Raw genomic sequence first — 23,230 nt, 5'->3', positions numbered from 1 at the left:
CGTCATGTGGAAACTCATCGGAGAATACGCAGGTACGGAAGATGAGCTTATCCAACTGCTTAAGGACACTTACACCGGAGAAGCACAGACACCCTCAACCTGCCCCAGAGACTATCGCGGCCAAGAAAACGGAGATCTTGATGCCCCCATCACTTTCGCAGAACTCTCTGCCGCTACTCAGACTTCCAAGAAGAACACGGCACCAGGCCCTGATCGGGTTACCAACGCAATGCTGCGCAACCTGAGTGATGCGACCATCCAACAGCTAACCGACTTCTTTAACGACATGGTATGGAAACCCAACGGTAGACTACCCTTCGATTGGAAAACGGCGAACATAGTTCTAATACCGAAGCCGGGTAAACCGCGTGAACTACAACTACGGCCCATATGGCTCACATCATGCCTGGGCAAACTTTTCGAGCGAGTAGTCCTCAACAGATTAGAGACCTACATAGAGCAAAAAGACCTGCTTCCGTACACAATGTTCGGCTTCAGGAGAGGAGTATCGGCTCAAGACGTTTTCCTACTGCTGAAAGACGAAGTCCTGAACCCACCACCGGGAAGTCCGGACAGAATCTTGCTCGCACTCGACATTCAAAAAGCATTTGACACTATCTCACACTCCACCATTCTGAGGGGCTCGAAGACGCCGGGTGTGGAGGCAGAATATATTGCTACGTGCAAGACTTCTTGAGCAACCGCTCCGCCTGCGTTGGAATCGGTACGACACGCTCACTCCCGTACGACCTACCGGGACGAGGCACCCCTCAAGGCTCGATACTATCACCGCTACTATTTAATATCGGCCTACGCAAACTAGCACTACAACTGGAGAAACATCATATCTAGGATGTCCCATATACGCGGATGAGATCACGCTCTGGGCCACTCGAGGCTCGTATGGCGACCGGCAGGACACCCTCCAAAGGGCCATTGACATGGTCCAGGCCTTTGCGAAAGAAGCAGGCATGAAATGTGCCCCTTCCAAGTCGGCCTACCTACACGTCAGACCCAAGCACACTCAGGTGAATAGAGCACCGGCCCTACAACTATTTCTCGATGGCGAACCCATCAAGAGGACACCAAATATTCGGGTTCTCGGGATGCACGTACAAGAAACGGGCAGCGTCTGCATCGCGCTCTCCAAACTCAAGCGCACGGTACGCAGCATCTCCGCACTCAACAGAATCGCGCGTGGCAAAGAGGGAATGACGGAGGCGGACACCTTGCGATTGGTGCAAGCCTTCGTCATTAGTCGCATAACTTACGCGCTACCCTTTCAAGCCACGCGCCGCACCGAGACTGACCAGGTGGACAAACTGATCCGAATCGCCTGCAAGGCGGCGCTCGGCCTTCTAGAGAGCACCAGCACGGAGCGCCTACTGGAGCTAGGGATGCACAACACCTACGAAGAACTCGCCGCAGCCACGACTATCGCTCAGCGAGAGCGACTCAACGCGACGCCCCAGGGACGTTGTGTGTTGAGACGCCTACACTACCCCCTGGCGCCGCAGTTTTGCGGGGACGAGACTGAAATGCTACCACACGCACTGCGAACACGGCTACATGTAGACCCCATTCCGCGCAACATGCACCCTACAGACCACGCAAAACGAAGACGAGCTAGGGCGACAGCTCTGCTGAAAAGGCAGGACGACCCAGACACGTATTTTGCGGACGCAAGTCTGTACCCGCGCACAGCAACACCGAGCCCCGCTTTCGCTGCGGTCGCGACAAATGGGGAGCGCACGGCCGCGGCTGCATCTGTACGCACCTCATCCATTGCAACGGCGGAAGCCGCGGCTGTCGCCCTGGCCATACGAGCCGCCGAAGCCAAGAAACAATCGGCATATATACTTACAGACTCACAGGACGCATGCCGCCTATACCTGCGGGGAGTCTTGCCAGCCAGTGTCCTACGCATCCTGGGACCGACCCTCACACAGGACCTCGGAATAACCTGGTGCCCAGCACATGCCGGAGTGGACGGCAGCGAACGGGTGGACCGCCTGGCTCGAGGTATGACAGGCCGAGCCGCGGAGCACTCCGCCCCAACGAACGCCCCACACCCGGCACACCACGAGAAATACTGGAGTTTCAGAGATTCGGACGAAGATCCAAGGCTCCTCCCCATCCCAAGCTCAAAAGGGGCCAGGCGAGAGATTGCCGCCTACAGACAAAAATATTTCCTCACTTGCAAAGACTACACAAGATGTACCCCGACAGACACGAAAATAAATGCCCTTGGTGTGAAGACACACCAACACTCCGCCACATCACATACGAATGCCAGATGCGCCCTACAGGCGCCGTCTCGCCGCTAGTCAAAGGCTCACTAGCAAACTGGACGTGGGAGGCGTGACTCTCCGATCTGGACTTGGGAAGCCAGCTGGCAACCCTCGACCAGGCCCGGCGAGCCGCAGAAGCCAGTGGGGCCCTGGAATAGGGGCTCCACCCATCTGCACCAGGATTACCTGTGCGCATTAATAAAGTTGTTCTTCTTCTTCGGTAGCGGCCATTAGCGCACTCAGGATTTCTCTCAGGGGGGGGGGGGTTGAACTTCTGACAAGATTACAGGAGTGCTGGGGGGGCAAGCACATTGCATAATATGACATTTGCTTGCTTCAGCTGGAGTAATGCGACAACAAATAAAATACCAAATAATAATAATAATAATAATAATAATAATATGAATTATGATGATGATTATTCAGCGTTTTACAGAAAGGTCTTGAAATAACTTGACAAGGCCAAAAAACCGTTCAGTGGAGCAGTGCACGTAGAAAATAAACTACAAATTGAACCGACATGTCGGCTGGCTGGCGGTCGCGCAATGATGTTAAAACTTTATTACTATGGTAGGTAGCGCATACAAACAGGACGCAAGAAAGGGCACATGAAGACACCCAGCGCCGTGTGTGTGTTTTCGTGTGCGTTTCTTGTGTCCCGTGTATTTGCACTACCAGTGTAACAAGAAAATGCCATACGAATAAGCCCGCATGCATGGCAACTTCAACTCTTAAAAAACGCTGCAGCTGATAATTTCCTACGCTTCCTTGGAGTCTCGCCAAACTATAAATTTCAAAGCGCACCATAAATATTACTTATAAACTACATAGTATTGATTATAAATAGCATGTACAGTTCAATGCAGCACACGTACAGCACAATTCTCAGCTCACGGATAAACTGCATTAGAGCCGCACTTACTGACTTTCCAGCGTAGATTCCCAGGTCACTCCGGCGCATATAGGTTCGGCGGCTGAACCATCCTTAGTAAAAATTGACTGGTTAATGGACGCATGAGACGACGATATCTGCTGAGTTACCGGTTCCTCTATGGACGTAATCGGGCATTCCGATGTTGTTGCTGCGTCGCTTGAATATGAACACGAAATCCTTTTTGGGTAGTAGGTGAGGATGTGTTCGACCATAGCCTCGTTCGACTGGCGCTTCGAGAGAGGGCTTCAGATTCACGCAGCACACACAGCAACAAGTTCTAGCAAGCAAACTGAACGTGCACGCATGTGTGCACATCAAACTTTGTAGTTTCCGTCCGATGTACATGCAAAAAAGAAGTGGTAAAAAGAGAGGGCGAGAGACGTTTACTGAGAAAAAGGAAACGTGCCGCCCCAACAGACCTTCCGCACTTTCCCAAGGTTCTTTTTTTCTTACCAGACGTCGTTAAAAACATTTACTCCTTCTGCCACGGCTTCTTGCTCCTCCCATCTTTGCAACGGCCGGACTCCGCATGGCATGCTTAGAGTCACTGTGTGCGTGCCATGCTGCGACAATGGCTGGCGACGCACACACTAGTTGCTCCAAGGCTTGCTCAGAAACAGCCTCCGTGGGTTCGCGGTCGCTTTGATGAACGAGCCGCTTGCGAGGTGGCCTTTCTTCTTGCCGCACTAACACGTCCCGTTCGTCCGCTGTCAACGAGGTTCAGAAAAAAAAATGCGCGACAACTCCGTTGCAGCCATTAAGCGACAGACGGTACCATTCACCAGCAGCCCCGAAGAAAATAGAAAACACGTGCGTCGAAGCTTGGCGGATGGATCAGATGCCGACGACGCCTTCTTATCTTTAAAATTTGAGTGAGCATTGTCCCGCGTTTCAGAAACCATGCGGTTCCCTCTTTGGAGTTTGAGGAAAGGACACACATGAATAGGGCTTCTTTTCTTGTTCGGCGGGTATGGAAGGGTGCTTCAGGCGGCGGCGGTGCTTGTCGGCAAAAGAACAGAGCAGTGCAAGGGCTTGACCGGAAGGCATGAGTTGAACAGTGAAGGGGGTGGGGAGCTTTTTAGACGGACGCGTCGAAGTGGGTACGCAGATGCCTCTCTCTCTCTTTTTTTCTTTCTTTTTTTGTGTGCTGTACACAAGGGGTAGGTTGCATTGAGCGCTGTTCACGTTGTTTGGGTCGTTAACATATGTCAGGATTCATTTCCGGTAGTTGGTTTCAACTGCGAAAACTGTTGTTTCAGGAAAATCGATTCGGCGGTCCGCGTCCTCAGAATCTTCGGCTATGAGTTGCGATCTCTTGCAAAATTGGTTCCCGCCTTTCTTTCAGGTTCTCGGTTCAGCTGGTGTCTTGAATTTTCTCTTTCGGCGGCCGGTCATTGGGAGCGATGGTTTCGATCACTACTCGGATAGTAGAGACTGATGCATTTCTGTGGTGGTGTTGATTGGAAAAGAGGGGGGGGGGGTGTTGCTGGATTTATCAGCTTGCGTCGTGTTTTTGGAAGTGAACTGCTTTCTGAATAAATGACTTTCCGTAGCTGTTCTTGGTGAGTTTCTTGAATATATCATCTGTTTTTCTTTTGTTTTTTCACGTTGTGCGCTGCAGTATGTTCCGGCTCTTCGTATTAATGTCTAAGACTAATATATTCCGCTTTTTGGGGGAGTCTGAAGAAAACCGAAGATATCGACTTGTGTAGGTGTTTTTGCAGAGTTTTATTTTCAGGCTACGGGAACATCCAAACACGGCCGAGAGTCTTATGTTTCAAGGGCGAATTGAATTCTCGTTCAATGAAATTTATATGAGAGAGAAAAATTATGACGTAGGATCTCTTGACGATCGAAAAACAGTCGTTTAGACGTATCTGAGAAATATTTTTGGTTGCGGCTGGAGTGAAATGAGAGCTCGTCCCTCGATGTGTTCCATTCTTATATTTGCCGTGGCATATGCTCTATTGCAGTAATCAAAGGGGCAAGCAAATAAAAAAGGGGCCAGACTGACAACCCGTGAAAGCATATTTTTTCTTGGAAAGCTGCGCCCCGCTAAGGTGGTCTAGTGATAAGTTATGGCGCTCGACTGCTGACCCGAAGGTCGCGGGATCGAATCCCGGCCGCGGCAGCTGCATTTTCGATGGAGGCGAAAATATGATTGAGGCCCGTGTATTTAGATTTAGGTGCACGTTAAAGAACCCCAGGGGTTCAAAATTTCAGGAGCCCTTCACTACGGCGTCCCTCATAATCATATCGTGGTTTTGGGACGTTAAACCCCAGATATTATTATTGGAAAGCTGCTTCCCTGGAAATTTAGGAACGCAGAGCCATAGAGCACGCCATAGAGCACTCCTATAGGAGTAGATGAGTGAATACAACACATTTCTAGAGCCAGTCAGGAAAAGTCGACCTCAGGACACCTCTGGATATGAACCTTGGACTACCGGTGAGAAGGACAGCGGGGCAGTTACAGGGGGGGGGGGGTTGGTCGGCCTCAGGGGGGGGGTTACAACCCCCGAAACCCCCTCCCCCCCCGTCGGTGCGCCACTGGTAGCGGCGGCGACAATGCGACATCGCCATCCCAGACGCATGATGCCCGATACCCTGCACCTGAAAACGTAGTAAAAAAACGGCTCAGCTTGTCACTAGTGCAAGCCCCGCGGATGGAATACTTAAAAACGAAGCGCATGATATTTGGATACTGCTGTGCAGTGTCGGGAAACTGCATGCGATCCGGAGTTCTGGAATACGGTATCTGCAGGCGAATATATGTGCTGGCGCCGTTCGGAGAGCCTCTATTTACGCCGCTGGTGCGGTGAAAAGCGACGCGATCAATCCATCTGTGCGCGCAGCCTTACTTGTGTGAGCCATGTAGGACCAATATCCATTCTCTCCGAGGGGTCGTCCAGAAGGCGCCTGACGACTGATTTGGCTTTCAGGCCAAATGAGTCGTTCCCGTTCACGAAAACATCCACGAGAATGATAAATGTTATTGCTATTAACAGTTTTACTTTTTTCTAACCTTGAAAGGATTTCTTCATTCTTTCATTTCTCTTACATGGGCGCAGAGTATTCTTACATGACCGACGGAAGAGCGCTGCGGGAAAACAGTACTTAAAGGGCGGGTACAACACTTGCTTACGTTACAGTCGGTTTAGTAATCCTCGGCACGAAAATACAGCGAGCACGCAAGTAATTTTTTGTTGTTCATCCCACTCTCGCAGAAGTGCGGCAGCTAGAAATTTCGAGCGTAGGAGCTCCCTGCGTAGCGCCCATTGGAAAGTCGTCGACTTCGTTGCTGCAGCTGCTCTGGGTCAAGTGGCGTACACGTTGCGAGCACCCGAAGGCATTACATGGACGTGGCATTTTTTATAAATTGCAGTTAGCTCGAGTCTGGAGAGCTAGCAAAGCCCACATAGCGATGTGCGATAATGAAATTACCCTCGAGATGCGACCACGCAAGCTTGAAACTATCACCGAGACGCGACATGTGTCAGTGGAGTGCAGCCCGGAGATAACGGAACTTCTGGACCAGCCGCGCCGTCCTCCATGGTAACGCCATGTTGTTTTTGCCGAATCAGACAGTAACGCACAAGCAGTATTTTATTACGTGTTTTATTTTGATAGCTATTTTGATTAACAGCGATTACTTGTACTCAGGACTCTTGACGTCATCGGGCTCATTCCAAGATGCCCCACTGGTGGCGCGTATTGTGTGCTACACTTAGGCGCCTTAATGCCATCGTTGCCACGAAGCGACGAGGGAACGCTGCGATCGGGGCCCCCTAGATACACTTACTTTATTTTCTCGATTAGTAGAGCATTGCTGTTGATAACACTGACGTTTTAGACGTAACCAATGAATGACCTTTCACTCTGAGCCCAGAGGCCCAACACCTTTATGGCTTCTTGCTTTCATGACGACGGGACATGTGGTTCGTCAGCTGGTATTTTTGTGAAAAAGATACATTGCAGAGAACGCATGAGTGGGGACGCTCTCCTGTATGACTGCGGATGTGCACAACGAGGCCGGTTTTTCGCGAAAAGGACGCATTGCAGTGCACAAAGATGAAGCGACGCTCCCGTGTGTGAGTGCTCATGTGCTGAACGGGCAGCCTTTCATCCCAAATCAGGCATTTCAATGGACACAGGAAAAAGGACGCTCTCCAGAGTGCGTGCGCATGTGTCTCACGAGGTTCTTTTTCTGCACAAAACTTGCGTTGCAGTGTACACAGGAGAAGGGACGTTCTCCTGTGTGAATGCGCATGTGCTGAACGGGGTAGCCTTTCATCACAAACGAGGCATTTCAACGGACACAGGAAACGGGACGCTCTCCAGAGTGCGTGCGCATGTGTCTCACGAGGTTCTTTTTCTGCACAAAAGTTGCGTTGCAGTGTACACAGGAGAAGGGACGTTCTCCTGTGTGAATGCGCATGTGCGCCACGAGGTGGCATTTCTGCAAATAGGATGCATTGCAGTGTACACAGGAAAAGGGACGCTCTCCAGAGTGCGTGCGCATGTGTCTCACGAGGTTCTTTTTCTCCACAAAAGTTGCGTCGCAGTGCACACAGGAGAAGGGACGTTCTCCTGTGTGAATGCGCATGTGCGCCACCAGGTGGCATTTGTGCAAATAGGATGCATTGCAGTGGACACAGGAAAAAGGACGCTCTCCTGTGTGCGTGCGCATGTGTCTCACGAGGTAGTATTTCTGCAAAAAGGAGGCACTGCAGTGGGTACAGGAAAAGGGACGCTCTGCTGTGTGAGAGCGCATGTGCAAATTCAAATAGTCTGTCCGCGCAAAGGCTGCATTGCAGTGGACACATGAAAAGGGACGCTCTCCTGTGTGCGTGCGCATGTGTCTCACGAGGTGGTATTTCAGCAAATAGGATGCATTGCAGTGGACACAGGAAAAGGGACGCTCTCCTGTGTGCGTGCGCATGTGTCTCACGAGGTCGTATTTCTGCAAAAAGGAGGCATTGCAGTGGGTACAGGAAAAGGGACGCTCTGCTGTGTGCCTGCGCATGTGGATATTGAGGGAATCTTTCCGCGAAAAGGATGCGTTGCAGTGGACACAGGAAAAGGGACGCTCTCCTGCGTGAGTGGGCAGGTGAGCCACCAGCTTGGATTCCTCAGTGTATGTAGCTGGACACATGCGGCACTGGAAGGGGCGCTCGCCCATGTGTTTCCCAAGGTGTCTCGTCAACTGTGCCGTATTTCGTGTCACATAGGTGCACTGCTGGCAGGAATGCAGTCGACCGCGTACAGGCGCCAATGAAGAAGACGACTCCAGGGACGCAAAAGGCAAGGCACCTGCAAAGCCAACGAGAGCACGCAAAGGCAATGCAAATTATATGTCATGTACTATGTGGAACTAGACTGCTGCAGCAGGCAATACAGAACGGTTGCTCCACATGTAAGTGAAGTAGATGATCACCTTTTCTCACGCAAACCAAAGCTACTGTTATGGCAACAGTGCACCGGCCCAGCACATTTCACCAAAGCTCCCATCTTGCAGCACATGAGTGCTATGCTTCAATGAAAGCATAATGATACCAGGTAATGCAATGTCATTTAATCACCAGATAATGCTTTAGTAACTTACACTCACTTACGGATCATTATTTACATCTTCCAATCTCAAATCAAAGTGCGACTACCGAGAATTGCGTGAACTGCAAAACTGTTTCTTTCAGGACAGGCAAATATGTAAAAACAAAAGTACATAATACATGCTCTGAACGAATGCTTCTTAGGACAACCAGAATTTCTTTACGCTGATGATTGAAATTTAAATGTTGGAATAAATTGCATTATTTTCTTCCCAATTTTAACAGACTAACAGTGCAAAAAGTAAATAGGCTGTACCGTAAGCTTAAAATAGCCATTCCGAAGTCGCACTCTGGACATGGTCCCATCACCATCACAATAACAAGTTCATAATGGATTAGCCTGCAACATTGGTGTAAAATGGTAAATAATTTTCAGGAAGAGGCCGTTGCAATGACCTTCTCGCAATATTCAAAGCTTGCAGTTTTTTGTTTGCTAATTAGAAGGAGCTGAAACATATGCAACAGCGCACAGACCTCTGCCATAGCGAGCACAAACAACACAGTACGCCCGCACATATTTTTACCATTGGATCCAATCAGGCTTGAATGTTAGACGTTCTTAATCAATTACATTGCTAGTGTTGTATTTCAGTGACTACTTTTTCAGTAATTTCACGCAAATAGTTATTTGTTTCAAAAGACACGCGCTATGCATCGATATGGCAATACAAATATGAACACTATAACATGGCAGGAAATATAGATTTGAACAGCTGTGGTATTCTGATGCGGCGGCATATTGGTTACGAATTTTCAGAGGAGGAGGAATAAGCGTTTATTGCACGAAACGGTATCGCGGTGCTCGTCCGGCATCTACCCCTAGGTGGGAGGTCTCCTCATTCCAGGAACCCTCTGGCCTTCGCTGCCTCTTTGGTCCTGGCGGCGACACATCGTTCTTGGTCCAGGTCCTCCGAGGCGAGCTTGGCCTCCCACGTTTCGATAATATCCCCGTTTTCTTGGTCGGCGTTACCGGCATTCGGCGAAGGCGTTGTGTCTGTCTGTATATTGTACGGGCACACGAGGATCATGTGGGCCAAGTTGTCAGGTATGCCGCAAATTAGGCAGATATAGTCGTGTAACGTTGGGTACAGTCTGTGCATTAGTATAACGTGGGTGTAAGTGTTGCTCTGAAGTCTTCTCAGTATGGTGCTGTCCTCTTTGTTGAGCTTTGACTGTGGTGGTGGGTACTCTCTGCATTCTAGCCTTTGATGCTGAAGTATTGCAGAGTATGTGATGGGTACGGCCTCAGACTCCGCGGGCGCAGTCCCGGCGTCTGGAAAGTGGGAGCGGATAGCCCGGAAGGCGCGATCGCAGGCTTCGGCGTGTGCCGCCTATAGTTCCCCTCCAGCCCCTCGTGCCCAGGAACCCATATCACACAGATGTACGGCATGGAAGTACTTCGGCGCTTCAATATCTTGAGTGCTTGGGCAGACACACGACGTTTGGTGTAGTTTCGGATGGCTGCTTGCGGATCTGTGAGGACGACAGCTGCATCCAGCACGTGGTGGGTGCTAGTGCGATTGCCGCCTCTTCTGCAGTTTCTAGATCTTGGGCGCGAAATGTGGTAGATGCAAGCTCTACGCACCGAGAATCTACAACGCTCAAAGCGTAGGCGTATCTATCGCGATATTTGGCTGCGTCTGTATATCTGGCGTCCAGATCATGGCTGTGATTTCGCCGTAGAACATTGACTCGGGCCTGTCTTCCTTGCTTCTGATTCGTGGGGTGCACGTTGCGTGGGATTCGTGCAATGCAGAAAGATTCGCGGATGTTTCGCGGAACTTCTTCTTTTCGGTCCGTGTCTGTGTCGGCTACAGAAGTTTCGCCGTAGTTCAGCCGTTGAAGCACTGATCTTCAAGTAGGCGAGAGCTTTAGCCGCTCTAGTTGAGTAGACTTGCGCGCTTCGCCTAGTTCCTGCCAGGTGTTGTGTACACCCATCTTGAGAAGTTTCGAAGTGGAAGCCGTGAATGGGAGCCCCAAAGTGATTTTGGTGGCCTTACGTATTATGATGTTGAGCTTCTCCACCTCTGCATTCTTCACCGCGAGATAGGGAGTGCCATAGGTTATTCGACTGCTCAGGAGAGCTTGCATCGCACGTAGTGTGACTTGTTCTTTAAAGCCGCTTCTACGGTTCACCATTCTCCTGACGAGATGCGTTAGCTGCTATAGCGTGCGCTGTAGTCGAGCGGGTGTGGACGCCCCGGACCCATATATTTGTGGATGAGGAGCGCCAGCACTCGGTGAAGTTTCCACCTTTGGGATGGGCTTTCCGTTGAGGGTGACGCTGGGATCGGGTTCGTTCTAAGCGGCTGGCCGTCCTCTCGGTCTGGACTTCAGGATGAAGTGTTCCGAGTTTTCGGGAGCGCATCGGAGGGAGCATTTTTGCAAGGACCTCTCGATGGTATCTATCGCTTCTTGGCGGCGCATTTCTTGCGTTCCGGTATTTGTGGCCATTGTGCATAACGTGACATCGTGTGCATAAAAAGCATGTCGTAGGTCTGGTATAGCGTCGAAGAGGCTGGGTAATTTGATCAAGGCAACGTTGAAGAGCAAAGGCGAAATGACCGAACCCTGCGGAGTACCTCTGCCCGGTAGTCGGAAAGTGTCGCTGCGGAGGTTGTATATTCCCACTGTGGCCGTGCGATGCGTGAGGAAATTCTTCACGTAGTTGTATATCCACAGCCCGCAGTCCAGGTGTTCGAATATTGCAGAGAATAGCGTCGTGACTGACGTCAAAAGCTTCCTTTATATCGATGGCTACAATTTAAGATTTGCTTTTGGTGCTCAGATAATCTATAAGGTCTTCCTTTAGCAGAAGGAAGATGTCTTGCGTTGATAGGTGTTGCCTGAATCCGAACATTGTGTTCGGATTCCGTACCTGAATCCGAACATTGTGTTCGGATTCAGGTACGGAGTTAGCCGGCTGTGTACCATGTGCTCGAATAGTTTTCCTACGCACGAGGTAAGGGAAATTGGTCGCAGGTTCTCGATGCTGAAGGGCTTCTTGGGTTTGGGTACCATGGTGATCCCCAAGTGTTTTCAGGTAGCCGGTATTTCTCCGCTTTCCGAGAGTTCCTTGAAATACTGGAGTAGGGCTTCGAATGTCCAGAGAGCCAAACCAATGGCCCAGTACTTGTTTCCTCATTTCAGCACACCACATGTAGGTAGACTACAGTATAATCTTGATTATGCGAATCTCGCGGGGTCACAAAAGTATTCCCATGAGCAGAAATCCGTATCACTGGAAAATGTGCGAAAGCGGTATGCTTAGTTGGCTAGGCACTATCTAGTATGGCTAGGTATTGCTACTAGTATGCTTAGCATGTGACAAAAGAATAATAAAACTGCCGCACGTGTATATTTATTGCTTCTCATGGCCTCAGCAAGTTAGAGACCATTGTGAATTATTACCAGTAGTCTTCAGAAGTCAGCGATCATGCTGGTACTCTTCCTTACTCGGCGCGTGTAATTACAGGACAAGGTTTGCCGTTTCCCGAGACATTAATAGCCCCTTCATCATCTCGCTATGCTTCTCCGCACAACCTCAGCGTAGTGCGGCGATTGTGACTTGAAGGTCCGGGAAAGAGGATCCGAGTTTTTTTTTTTACAACTCTTTAACAAGATCGCCCTGCACGCAGAAGGATGCGGGAATCACATCACGAATTCCCCAGCGCTCCGCGTCGCGCAGTCGCTTCCAGTGATTGGAATAGCCAAGGGCATTTTGTAGCAGATTTTCATTGAAAAATGCGAGAAATTTGAACCAAGTTGCGCAAAGCTTGGCACAGCGAATCTGGTTGATTCTCAGCTCGTCGTGCTGCAGCACGGCAATCGCAATGGCGGTGGCGATTGGTCCAATGTGCTTGGCGGAAGAAGCGGCAGCCAAAAGACGGCGACGGACGGATCCGAAATGCGCGCAAAGCTTGCCGCTCTGAATGTGTTGAAATCACTGTCCCTGAGCAGCGGTGTAAGAAACTGTGGCGTTTGCTATGGCAATGGCTCGGTGGCGGCTTCTCCTCGGCGAGGCGCGCAGGTGTCGCGATTACTACGGCAACAGCTGCGCAGCAGGAGTTTTTTGTTAATGGTTGCCTTACCACCCGCTTTCACAGTTGGCTGTGAAAAAATGGTTATTTGTAGCACCTGCCGTCAGTTTCGTAGCATTCTGTAAAGTCGACGAGGGTGGCGATGCGGGCTTGTTGGTTGGTCATACTTGGTTGTACGTCTCTTCCTTCTGTCCGTGTCCTCGTATGCGCTCAACTCATTCAAATTCTGTAAAGACAAGAAAAACGGGACAAAAGCTGCGCATTGCCTTTGCTACAGATAAAAAAGAAATCTAAAAAAAACTCACAGGGTTTTTTATGCATTCACCTAAGACGACTTGAACGCGAAAGCGTCTTCTTTCTGTTCTTAGTCGATGTATTATTCTTCCCGCACCCGCCTCCGAAATCTTTCTGTACCTAACGTAAATTTGCATTGCCTACAGGATCGGAGGCAATGCAAGCTTTCTGCACCTTTCTGCAATAATTTCCGAAGCGCGCGACTAGGGATTCGAAACTGGGACTCCTCGCTCCACAGCGCGCTGCCTTGGACAATTACGCCATACGCCAGTCGTTCTCCAGGCTACTAAAGGCAGAATACAAACGCACGCGGCCTTGGGTGAAATGCACGAGACGCCACACGTGGCGAAATTAAATTATACGAGGCGTGGGCCACGCTGCATCGTTGCCCGCGCTGCGTTTGCGTCGTTTCGCTGGCGACGCACGCTAGATTTCCATTTTGGGGTTGTAGCGCCGCGCCGCTCGTGGCCAGTCGGCCCGAGAAAAAGAAGAGCGTCTCGTGGCTCGCGGTGGCGCCAGATAGTGGGAACGCTTTAGCTCTTGTAGGCTTATGCCACAGGAGGGAAGAAACGAGACGGTTGAACCAGAAGCACAGTATACATCCAGGGGCGGCGCCAGTGGGGGGTTTGGGGGGGCTCCAGCCCCCCCAAAATTTCCGCCTGCCCCCCTTTCGCCCCCACAAGAGCAAGCGTAGTAGTCAAAATACAATGCATATGTTCCCAGCCTCTCGCCCTCCCTGAAGGAACCCACTTGTCGTGGGTGCCCCCCCAGTAAAAAAATCCTGGCGCCGCGCCTGTATACATCTTACACCGTGACCAGAATCCCGAGGCTAAAATTACAGCGCAAACACACAAGAGAACCACGAAGAAGAGAAACGTACGACACAAGCGCTGACTAACAAGTGCTTTATTCTTTCATACGCCAATGCATACATAAGCCCAAGGCAACCTTACCGCACATGTGCACACAACAATAAATCTAAACCAAAACGTGTAACGAGGATGATAGTGTATTAAATACGCGAAGACCTGCAATCATATTCAGAATGGTGCAGGGACGAAGTAAAGAAGAAGTCAGAAAGACAAAGCAGTGCATTTGTGCTGTAATTTTAGCTTCAGGAATATGTACCTACTAGACCCAAATGAAGTTTTATTTTAGTGACCAGAATCGACGCCAAGAGGGAACGCGAGCCGTGGCTTCACGTGCCACTGCCAAGCGCAGTCTCCGGTTTTGTCAGAAAAAGAGAAAAAAATAGACAGCCACAAAGTGAGAGAAGACCTTGCTAATGAAGACTACGCGAACTAAGACTCGGCTTATAAGACCTTGCTAATAAACTAGGTCGGACGCAAGCTCCGCTGTGAGTGCATCCTAGCACTACTAGTGCAAGCTGCCCAATTTTTTTATGTTACGGCAAATACGGAGACATACCTGAAGAAATAGCTTGAGGCTCTGTTTGTGTAGCACTCGTTGACAGAATTTTCTTTTCATCTGCTTGTGATCCTCCGTGGCGGGTTAGTAGTCCCACTTGAACAGACTTATGGGTGACATGGCCCGCCTCACATGCTGGCTCGAGTGATGTGTCTACAGCTTCTCCCGACTCGCAATTCAGACCCGGTGCTGCATCATACACTGGCTCAGTTGCGATGTCATCCTGAAACAAATTGGCTTGTCTTGTTGCGAGTGACAACGCGAAAAATTATTGTCGAAAACAGAAACGAAACCTCTCTTACAGAATCTCTTTCGCTGCAATGACTTGGTCTTGGAGTGTGCCCGCTGGTTCCGTCTCCGGAGAGTCCAAGAATCTGCGACAGTGTGTGAAAAGATGAGTGACTGATACATACGCAACAGAACATGAAGTTATGCCAAGTATTAAAATGAATACTTTTCGGAAATGTTGAAATTTACTGAAACCACTGATACTATTGTATAATTGCCCTGTTTTAGGTACTTCGGATGCTGTACCCCGCTTTGTCTTGCGTAATTGCCTTCAATGTTGCTCAGACTAGTCAAACCTATTGTATGCTTCTCTAAGCAGTTGATTTCGGCCGCATAATAAAATTATATCGGATACTGGAAGATATTTATGTGAACCGACCTCACTGAAATTGAAAATAACCTTGAGAACTGCAAATCTGCCTCTGCTGTGCTGGAAATGATTGTAAGAATATCTTCGTCTTTATAGGTATTTCCCGTACTCCTTTTAAATGCGCAAGCATTTCACTACCTACTCAACGAGAAAACTGTTCGTCCCTCTGTCACGTAAGACGATCGCTCATATAAAGAAATGTGAATAAACGAAAATAAATTTTTACTCCGGCGCTACGGTTCGAAGAGACGCCCCACATTACGAATATGTGTGTTAGCTATATGATTGCGTTGTCCCCGCAATGAAAAGGCAATGTGGAAAGGCAACACTTGCTATAAAGGCTTCGTTCCATTTCGTGGAAGTGCAATAAAAGCCTTCCTCAGGACGTGTAATGTTGACAGGGTGGACTGTACATACCAAGAAAATGCAAACCTTGCGAATTTTTCGTGCCAAACACGCATTACAGTGCCCACGGCATACGCGTGTCACAGGGCCTTTCGAGACACTGACTAGTGCTAGAGAGATGATGAAAGGTGCCATGCTACTATCCGCCTTTCGCGCTGGTTTGGTGGTGCCGCCGCTCGGCTCACCTGGTGACCAACGAAGACAAAGGCGTTTGCTCTTCCCCAAGTAACCACAGGAGCTCGTGTATTTTCGATTCAGTTCGAGCTCGCGTTGCACGAAAAACAAACTAGCGCCATCTGGCGACAATGTGCTGCACCGATTAGGCAACAACTCCCCTGATACCGGCTGGACACGTTGCCTTTGTCACATCTCATCTTTCGGCGTAACAGCGTTAAAACTGATTTGAGGCATTGGCCACAGGGAGGAAAATGAGCCTTGATTTCGTTTCACTGCCATCGCATCAGCCGCATCAGCGGCATGGCTTTAGCCGCCTCAGTTGTGCACGTTTGTCCGTTGGTCGTGAACAGAATGAGACAAGATGCCCTCCCACCAAACAGCGATCTCCCATGACCGTGAGTGATTTATAGTCAGCATTGTTTGTTTCTCCAATTCGCAGCAGTTTGATGACTTGAGTGGAGGAACTGAAGCGGCATCGTCGGAGCCACTGAAATGACCTCAGCTCACACGACATCAGCTAGAATATTCTAGCGCGCTATAACCCTACGTCTGTATTGGAGTTAAGGTATCACAGCCTCGCACGTCGTCTTGCGACCACTGTGCTGTAACAAGTGTGCTGTCGTTATTCTTGCATTAGTCAATATTGCAATGCAATTGGAATGCCGTTTTCCCAAAGGAGAGTGAGGGTGTAATTATTGGCCTGTTGCTACATTATAATGCAAGGCCGTTACGTTGTGGTGGTGTTATCAGCCCCTGTAAAGCTATATTCACCTCACGACGCACAAGCGTCCGGCGGGTCATTGCAGTTAGCTTAAAGGGATACTAAAGAGTAAACCGATTTTTCTTACATTAGTAAAGTACTGTTTCACGATACCAAAAACACCCGGTTTGCTGCGAGAAGATGCTTAGTAAGCCAGAAAACGCACAAAAGCAAAATGTGGGTGGCGACGCCACCTTGAAGTTTTCGCACCATTCGCCATGACATCACATATTTTGACGGCACCTACTAGGGATTACGTAGTTCCTAATCGGTAATAATGAAAACATTGTCCTCTGAGGGGGCCATAGACTTAACATACCAAGTTTGGGGTAATTTTGTTGAGCCAATGGTGCCAAAATACGATAAATACAATTTGAAATTCGTGACGTCACGCGGGGAGTTTTCGGCAGAAATTTAAAAATGAAACGTTGAACTTGACTTGAACTTTATTTTCTCCTCTATTAACAAACCTATCATGGCGAAATTAACGACATTAGAGTTCTCAGAGCACAATTTATCGATCTAAACTGATTGATTGTTTCTCTTTAGTGTCCCTTTAATGGTCACCGAGAGGTCACTGTGTTCCGAATGGTCACCGAATGGTCACTGTGCTCCCGAAGTGGCTCCAGTGGTGCCGCCTGGCGAGAGCGCGGTTACGCGAGTCCGTGAGGAGGGAAGCCTATTCTCTTTTGGGGTTTCGTGCTTGAGTCGGCGGTCGTGTAGCGCGGGAGGACCGTGGCAGCGATTAACAACTTCATTTGTTCCTGTTTAAAGGGAAATTGGCAATGGAACATAGGGTGGGGAAGAGGAACTACTTGAAGTGGGCCTGCTCTACCCTCTCAGCCAGCACCACCTAGTCTAGGTGGTGTTGTCTCAGCCCCCTCCAGGATGGCCTCCTGAATGTCGGGCCTCGAGCTGTGCAAGGCAGCCTCCCACTGCTTCTCACTATAGATTAAGTGTTTCAGGAAAGGGGAAGAGGGTGCTTAGGCAGGGCTTAAAGTCAGGGGTCCCCCCCCCCTTCATATTTAGGAGGGGCCCGGCCCTCCCTCGGCAGGTGAACTGTAGTATTGTGGCACCCATTCGACCAGCGCCGGAGTTCGTCTTTTTGGCAGTGGCGCCTTGTGCGGGGAAAACTCTCCACTGTAACTCTCCACTTTTCCGAATAATGATTTATTCGTGACTATTCGGCTGATGGGGCCGAGCAAAACAGGAGGGTGTACCCAAGCTTCTTCCTGACCACATGATAAGCACGTGATTTCGTTGGCTTGCTCAGCTGTGCCTAAGTGAGCACGTGTTACAACAAAATGAGACGTTCGCAGAACACATCCACGTGCTCAAGTGTCTGCCTTTTCTGAAGCTTTTCACCGAAGGCTCCCTGGATGCGGCCATAATCTTACCGTGACAGGGGGGGGAGGGGGGGGGGCGGAGTTGTAAATAAGCGTGACTCCACAAAAAATGCACTGCAGGATCAGATTTTGCCGCTTCTACTCGCTAGGCTGTATGTTCTGACGCTACTGCTGCATCTCGAAAACTGCATTGCTGGGCGCCTGTAACTGATCCCGTTAATGGGCGGCAATCGCCGGGCAGATTCCAGGGGTTGATGTATCGGCTCCCTGAAACGCACCGCGAGAGCACAGACAAGTCAAAGATAGGTCCTTTTAGAGCGCCAGTGAACGCCGGTTGTGGTCCAAGGGCCGAGTCATAGTCTTAGGAATTGACGACACAAACAAAATGTATATTCTCAGTTAAGGCAGTACAAGCATGACACAAACATCCACACTTGGCTGGTTCAACCCCAATACAGCTCACGTGAATCTAACAAGCAATGCGGAACAATTAATCACATGCGCTCAAATCCAAGCACTCGAGAACATTTCAGAACCATTAAAGGGGTACTGACACAAAATTTCGCGGCCGAGATAGCCTGCTGGATCGATTTCCGTGTACGTGCGTGTACCGTCTGCAAAATATCGACAGCGAATAAAGCTTGGAAGGTATTTTATATGAATTTTGAAGTTCGCATGCGCGATCCAGCATTATAGGCCGCACCTATTGCATTGACACCCTCGGAGGTGACCCGAGGTGACCCCCCTACTTCCCCTACGTAACCGTTGTAGCCGGTACAACAAGTTATGATGACGTCGTAGCCGCCATTTCTGTTTTGACGCGCTCGCCGCTGCGCTGTTGGTGTCTCAAGGAAATCGTCGCCAACAGACGACGATGGATGAGGAGGACGACGATAATGAGGACGATGAAGGCGACGACATCGCGTAGCACGTGCGGCAAGCGTGCGAATGCGAGGAGACGACGCGAACAGCGCGGAAGTGCGTCACACTTCTGTGTGCTGACGTGATCGAGCGCTGTTGCCGCTAGGTGGTGATAGTCGCACCCAGAGGCTTGTCGTTTTTGAAACCGAAACTGACACTGGTCGGTAATGAGGAGCCTGTAATTAATTATCTGTCGCGCGCTGCAGCAAACGATGTGCCGTGTTATGACTAACAGGCCCCCAGCAACACATTGCAGCAAAAAAACAGGAGGCGAAAATTTTTGTGTCAGTACCCCTTTAAAGTCCTTTCACATCCATTGACTTGACGAGTCCCTTCACGTAGACTTTATCGCTGAAGAGTTATTCTCCTTCGCAGTCGGTGATCGCATGTCTCCTCGGCGACGCTCTTAAAAACTTTTCACTCTTTAAAGATCGATTGACGGCAGTGTAAAAAACACGTCATCTCTGGCCGACGGAACTACACTCTCAATTAAGAATATTTTTACTCCGCTCACTCCCTTACTGCCCATCGGTCGCCGTACACTTATATTGGGTCGCGCCTGGGTTCGCGCAGCTTCTAGGTGCCTCCTCTGCGCTTAGCACAGCGAAAGCTTAAGAAAGAATGTGATCCTTCTCGCACTTTCGTCTGACGGTGGCGGCGTCCCTCGGCATTGCATCATTTCTCCTTTCCTGATCTTTCCAGATTTTAATTACCCGAGCATTTGATCCGAGCATGCGGGTTGTCGGCGGCCGTCTTGAGAGGGTGAGGGGGCACACTTTTGGCGGCTTTTGAAACTTGTTTTATTGCGATAGCAATTATATGGACAGTCTCGGCTGGTTTTTGCCGTCGCCGTCGCCATGCACCGTACGTTTATGATAAAGTATATATATATATATATATATATATATATATATATATATATATATATATATATATATATATATATATATATATATATATACATATACATAAATGTCATAAAGAAGAGTAATTCAGAAAAATGCTTCCGAAGCGCGGAATCGAACCAGCGACCTCTCGCTCCGCAGCGCGTGGCGCTAACTACTAGACCACAAAACGCAGATATTTCAAGTAGCTAACGGCGAGCGTTATATATACACCCTTTACAGCTGGCAGGACTCAGAGACGGCAGGCGCTTCATTAACAGCGAGATGGCGAGAGGAGTACACCGGGTTGATTTAAAAGTTGTCGGCCAGTCGGCCAGCCCGCTCGCTTCTTCTAATATTTGCGCAGGGAGAACCTTGCCCCTCCGCTGTCTGCTCGCGCGGTAGTTGCTGCCGGGGGGCAGATGTTTCTGCAGCGTATCAGCGTGTATTCATTGCTTCACCCTTGCGGCGAAACTGTGACTTTTTCGTTTTGCGCGCTCCGTCGAGGCTAACCTCCGCACCGGGATGCCATGCCGTCGTTTGAAATTGGCGACGCGCGCCTAATACGCGCTCTTTCGTGACAGCGCTAGCCAGTTCTCCAGAGCTACCGTCATGCTGGCCAGGCTCCATGCATCCGTACTCGTTGTCACGTGCCCTTAGAAACAGTTTTTTCTCTTGCTACAAGTCTTAACATGGCTGCAAAGGATAGCAAGAACAGAAAACTAACAAGTTCTTTTATTCCCGTGTCGCGGACTGTGTCCGCGAGCGGCCCAGATGAAGACAACCGCGAAACTTCATCTGCTACTCCTGGCAGTACCGACCATTCCCAGAAAAGAGCTGACGATGACTCTAGTCAATCGAATGTTCCGAGCTTACCTGACTGGGAGCGCAAAGAAAAAGCGAATTCTTCCTGAAAGAAAAGGACTGGCTGAGCGTCACGGACGGAAAGCTGAAATGCCTCCCATGCTCGAAGGTAAAACCTCTCGGCAGCCAGGGACGAATCGCGACAGAATAGTTGAGGAAGGGGTAAAAGCGTTTGGAGACACCAAACACCAACGACAGAAAGCCTTGCGCAAGAAGATATACCAGCACAGACAGACACATGCCCACCTCAAGGCTTTGGAATTAGAGAAGACAGCAAGGAAAAGAAAGCGCGAAGAATCCTTCATGGAGCAGCACTGTGAACACAAGGCAGTCACACAAAAAATATTTCGCATTGCTTACAAGCAAGCCATGAACTGCCGTCCATTCAGCGATTTAGGGGACGAAATTGGCGCGCAAATCGCCAACGGCGTGGCCCTGGGAAGAATTCTACAAACGAATCTCTCCTGTGCCACATAGGGCAACAAATGCGCATGAAGATGCGCAAAACTATCATTGAAAGTGAGGGGAAATTCTCTGTACTAATCGACGAGAGCACATTGATCAGCAAGCACTCGACATTGATTGTGTATTTACGCTCTAGCTTCAAAAACGCAGAGCCAATAACAGTCTTCCTGGACCTTGTGGAGGCTGAGGACGCAACAGCAACTGGCATAAAAGATGCGTTACTTACGTGTTTCCATTCGCACGGTCTCACGGTGGACGTGCTGAAGGAAAAGCTGATCTTATTTGCATCGGACGGAGCTTCACTTATGCTCGAAAAACAATCGGGCGTAGCGAAGCTCCTTGAAGACTCATTCCCTCACCTTATAACATGGCACTGCTCCACAAATCGTTTAGAACTAGCAGTCGGAGACCACGTTCGAGATGTGGAAGGGATCAACCACCTTAAAAATCTTCATGGATAAGTTGTACTGCTTGTATAGCAGTTCCCCGAAAAACCGCAGGGAACATGAAAGCTGTGCAAAAGATCTCAACACGTCACTTTTGAGGATTGGAGAAGTTTTACATATAAGGTGGGTGGCTTCGAGCTTTCGATCGGTACATGCAGTGAAGTCCTACCCCGCCCTGTACCGTCACTTTTTGAGCAGTTCCCCAGATCTTAGGCGAGACACCAAAGAGCAGAGTCAATACAAGGAGCTCTCAGAGAGGTTGTCGTCGGTTGAGTTCGTAAAAAATCTGTCACTCCTTTGTGACAGTTTGGCCGAGCTTTCCGAGTTTTTGATCTTACAGAAGACGGGAGTCACCTTGCCAGAGGCGCACAACCAAATTACACGGCAAATAGCAGTTTTACTGCGAAAGCTCTTAGGAGATAATTTCAAGGGCCGTTTATGGTGCCGCAGTTGTCCGCCACCGCCGGTGTCCGTAACCACTATCGCGCAAAATAACAAAAAAAAAACTTTCCAGCATGGAACGGGGTTCGAACCTGGGCCCTCTGCGTGGGAGCCCCGTTTCTACCTCAGAGCTATGCCGGTGCTCGAAACTGCCTTGCGAAAAGACCGTATACAGGCGTCATGTCGGGAAGGAACCACATCAACATATGTAATATAGCGTGCTAGAAGAGTACAATAAGAACCAGGCTTCACACGACGAGAATTCTGCAACCAGGCGTCACACAATACGAATTGCGCAACGAGTGGGTTGTTAAATGCTTCAATCCCATTACTAAGGGCTCTGCTATAATTCTTCATCGTCATCAGGCACAGCATCAACAAAGTGCATATAATGCCTTACAGCTGTTTAGCGGGTACCACGGTTCTCAACAGAATTACGAAAAATGGCTAGTGGCTGCTTCCCTACTTCAGATAAATTATGATGATTTATAGCGTACTGCATTCCTGGCAAATGGTTGTCAAGGAAGCCGATAATCCCATGATACATTTCCTCAGGGTCTCAATAAAGTTCTTCCCCTGCCCCCCTGTCTCTCTCTTTCTCACGTTAACGTGTGTTATATAGTGTGGCGGCAGAGTGAAATAACGACCGGGCGTCACACAATGCTAATTACGCAACTGGTGGGTCGTTTAAAGCTTCCAACCCATTGCAAAAGGATCAACCACAATTCTTCATCGTCATCGGTCGTCGCGTCAACAAAGTGCACACAATGCCAAACAAATGTGTAACTGGTACCTCGATGCTCCGCAGAAAGACGAATCAGGCACAGAATCAACAAAGTGCACATAATGCCTTACAGCATACACATCTGTAAGGCATTATGTGCAGTTTGTTGATGCGACGACCGATGACGATGAAGAATTACCGCAGATCCCATTGTAATGGGTTTGAAGCATTCAACAACCCACTCGTTGCGTGATTCGCATTGTGTGACGCCTGGTTACAGAATGACGAAAAATTGCATAGTGGCTGCTTCCATACTTCACAAAAATTATGATGATTTATAGCGTAGTGGGTTCCTCGCAAGGGCACTTGCGCGGTGGGGCTTCCCAGCTTAAAAAATTATGACTTGAGGTGTAGTGGGTACGTTGCTAGTGTACTTGTATTAGTAGCCACAAGAGAGTTTACAAAAGGCTCTAGAAATGCCGCTCTTCCAGCTTTCGCTGTGACTGTGCTGCACTTTCCGCGCAGGCCTGGCATTTTCTA

At 49.4% G+C, this 23,230-nt stretch overlaps 1 protein-coding gene and 1 long non-coding RNA gene across 3 annotated transcripts in view; one reads left to right on the top strand and one right to left on the bottom strand.

Annotated features, from left to right (window-relative positions):
- The window catches only part of LOC119390659 (gastrula zinc finger protein XlCGF57.1-like), a 447,432-nt gene that overhangs the window by 165,649 nt on the left and 258,553 nt on the right, over positions 1–23,230 (bottom strand). The window contains exon 4 of the mRNA XM_049415134.1: positions 7,126–8,538. Coding sequence (XP_049271091.1) covers positions 7,535–8,538 — 1,004 coding nt within the window. The 3' untranslated portion in view covers positions 7,126–7,534. The remainder of the gene's footprint in view (positions 1–7,125; positions 8,539–23,230) is intronic.
- The window catches only part of LOC125758200 (uncharacterized), a 270,696-nt gene that overhangs the window by 163,262 nt on the left and 84,204 nt on the right, over positions 1–23,230 (top strand). For both annotated transcript variants that reach the window (XR_007415963.1, XR_007415962.1), the window contains exon 2: positions 8,336–8,419. This is a non-coding gene — a long non-coding RNA (uncharacterized LOC125758200). The remainder of the gene's footprint in view (positions 1–8,335; positions 8,420–23,230) is intronic.

The sequence above is a fragment of the Rhipicephalus sanguineus genome, chromosome 4, assembly GCF_013339695.2.
Source record: "Rhipicephalus sanguineus isolate Rsan-2018 chromosome 4, BIME_Rsan_1.4, whole genome shotgun sequence".
NCBI lineage: Eukaryota > Metazoa > Arthropoda > Arachnida > Ixodida > Ixodidae > Rhipicephalus > Rhipicephalus sanguineus.
This window is presented reverse-complemented; position numbering and strand designations above follow the sequence as displayed.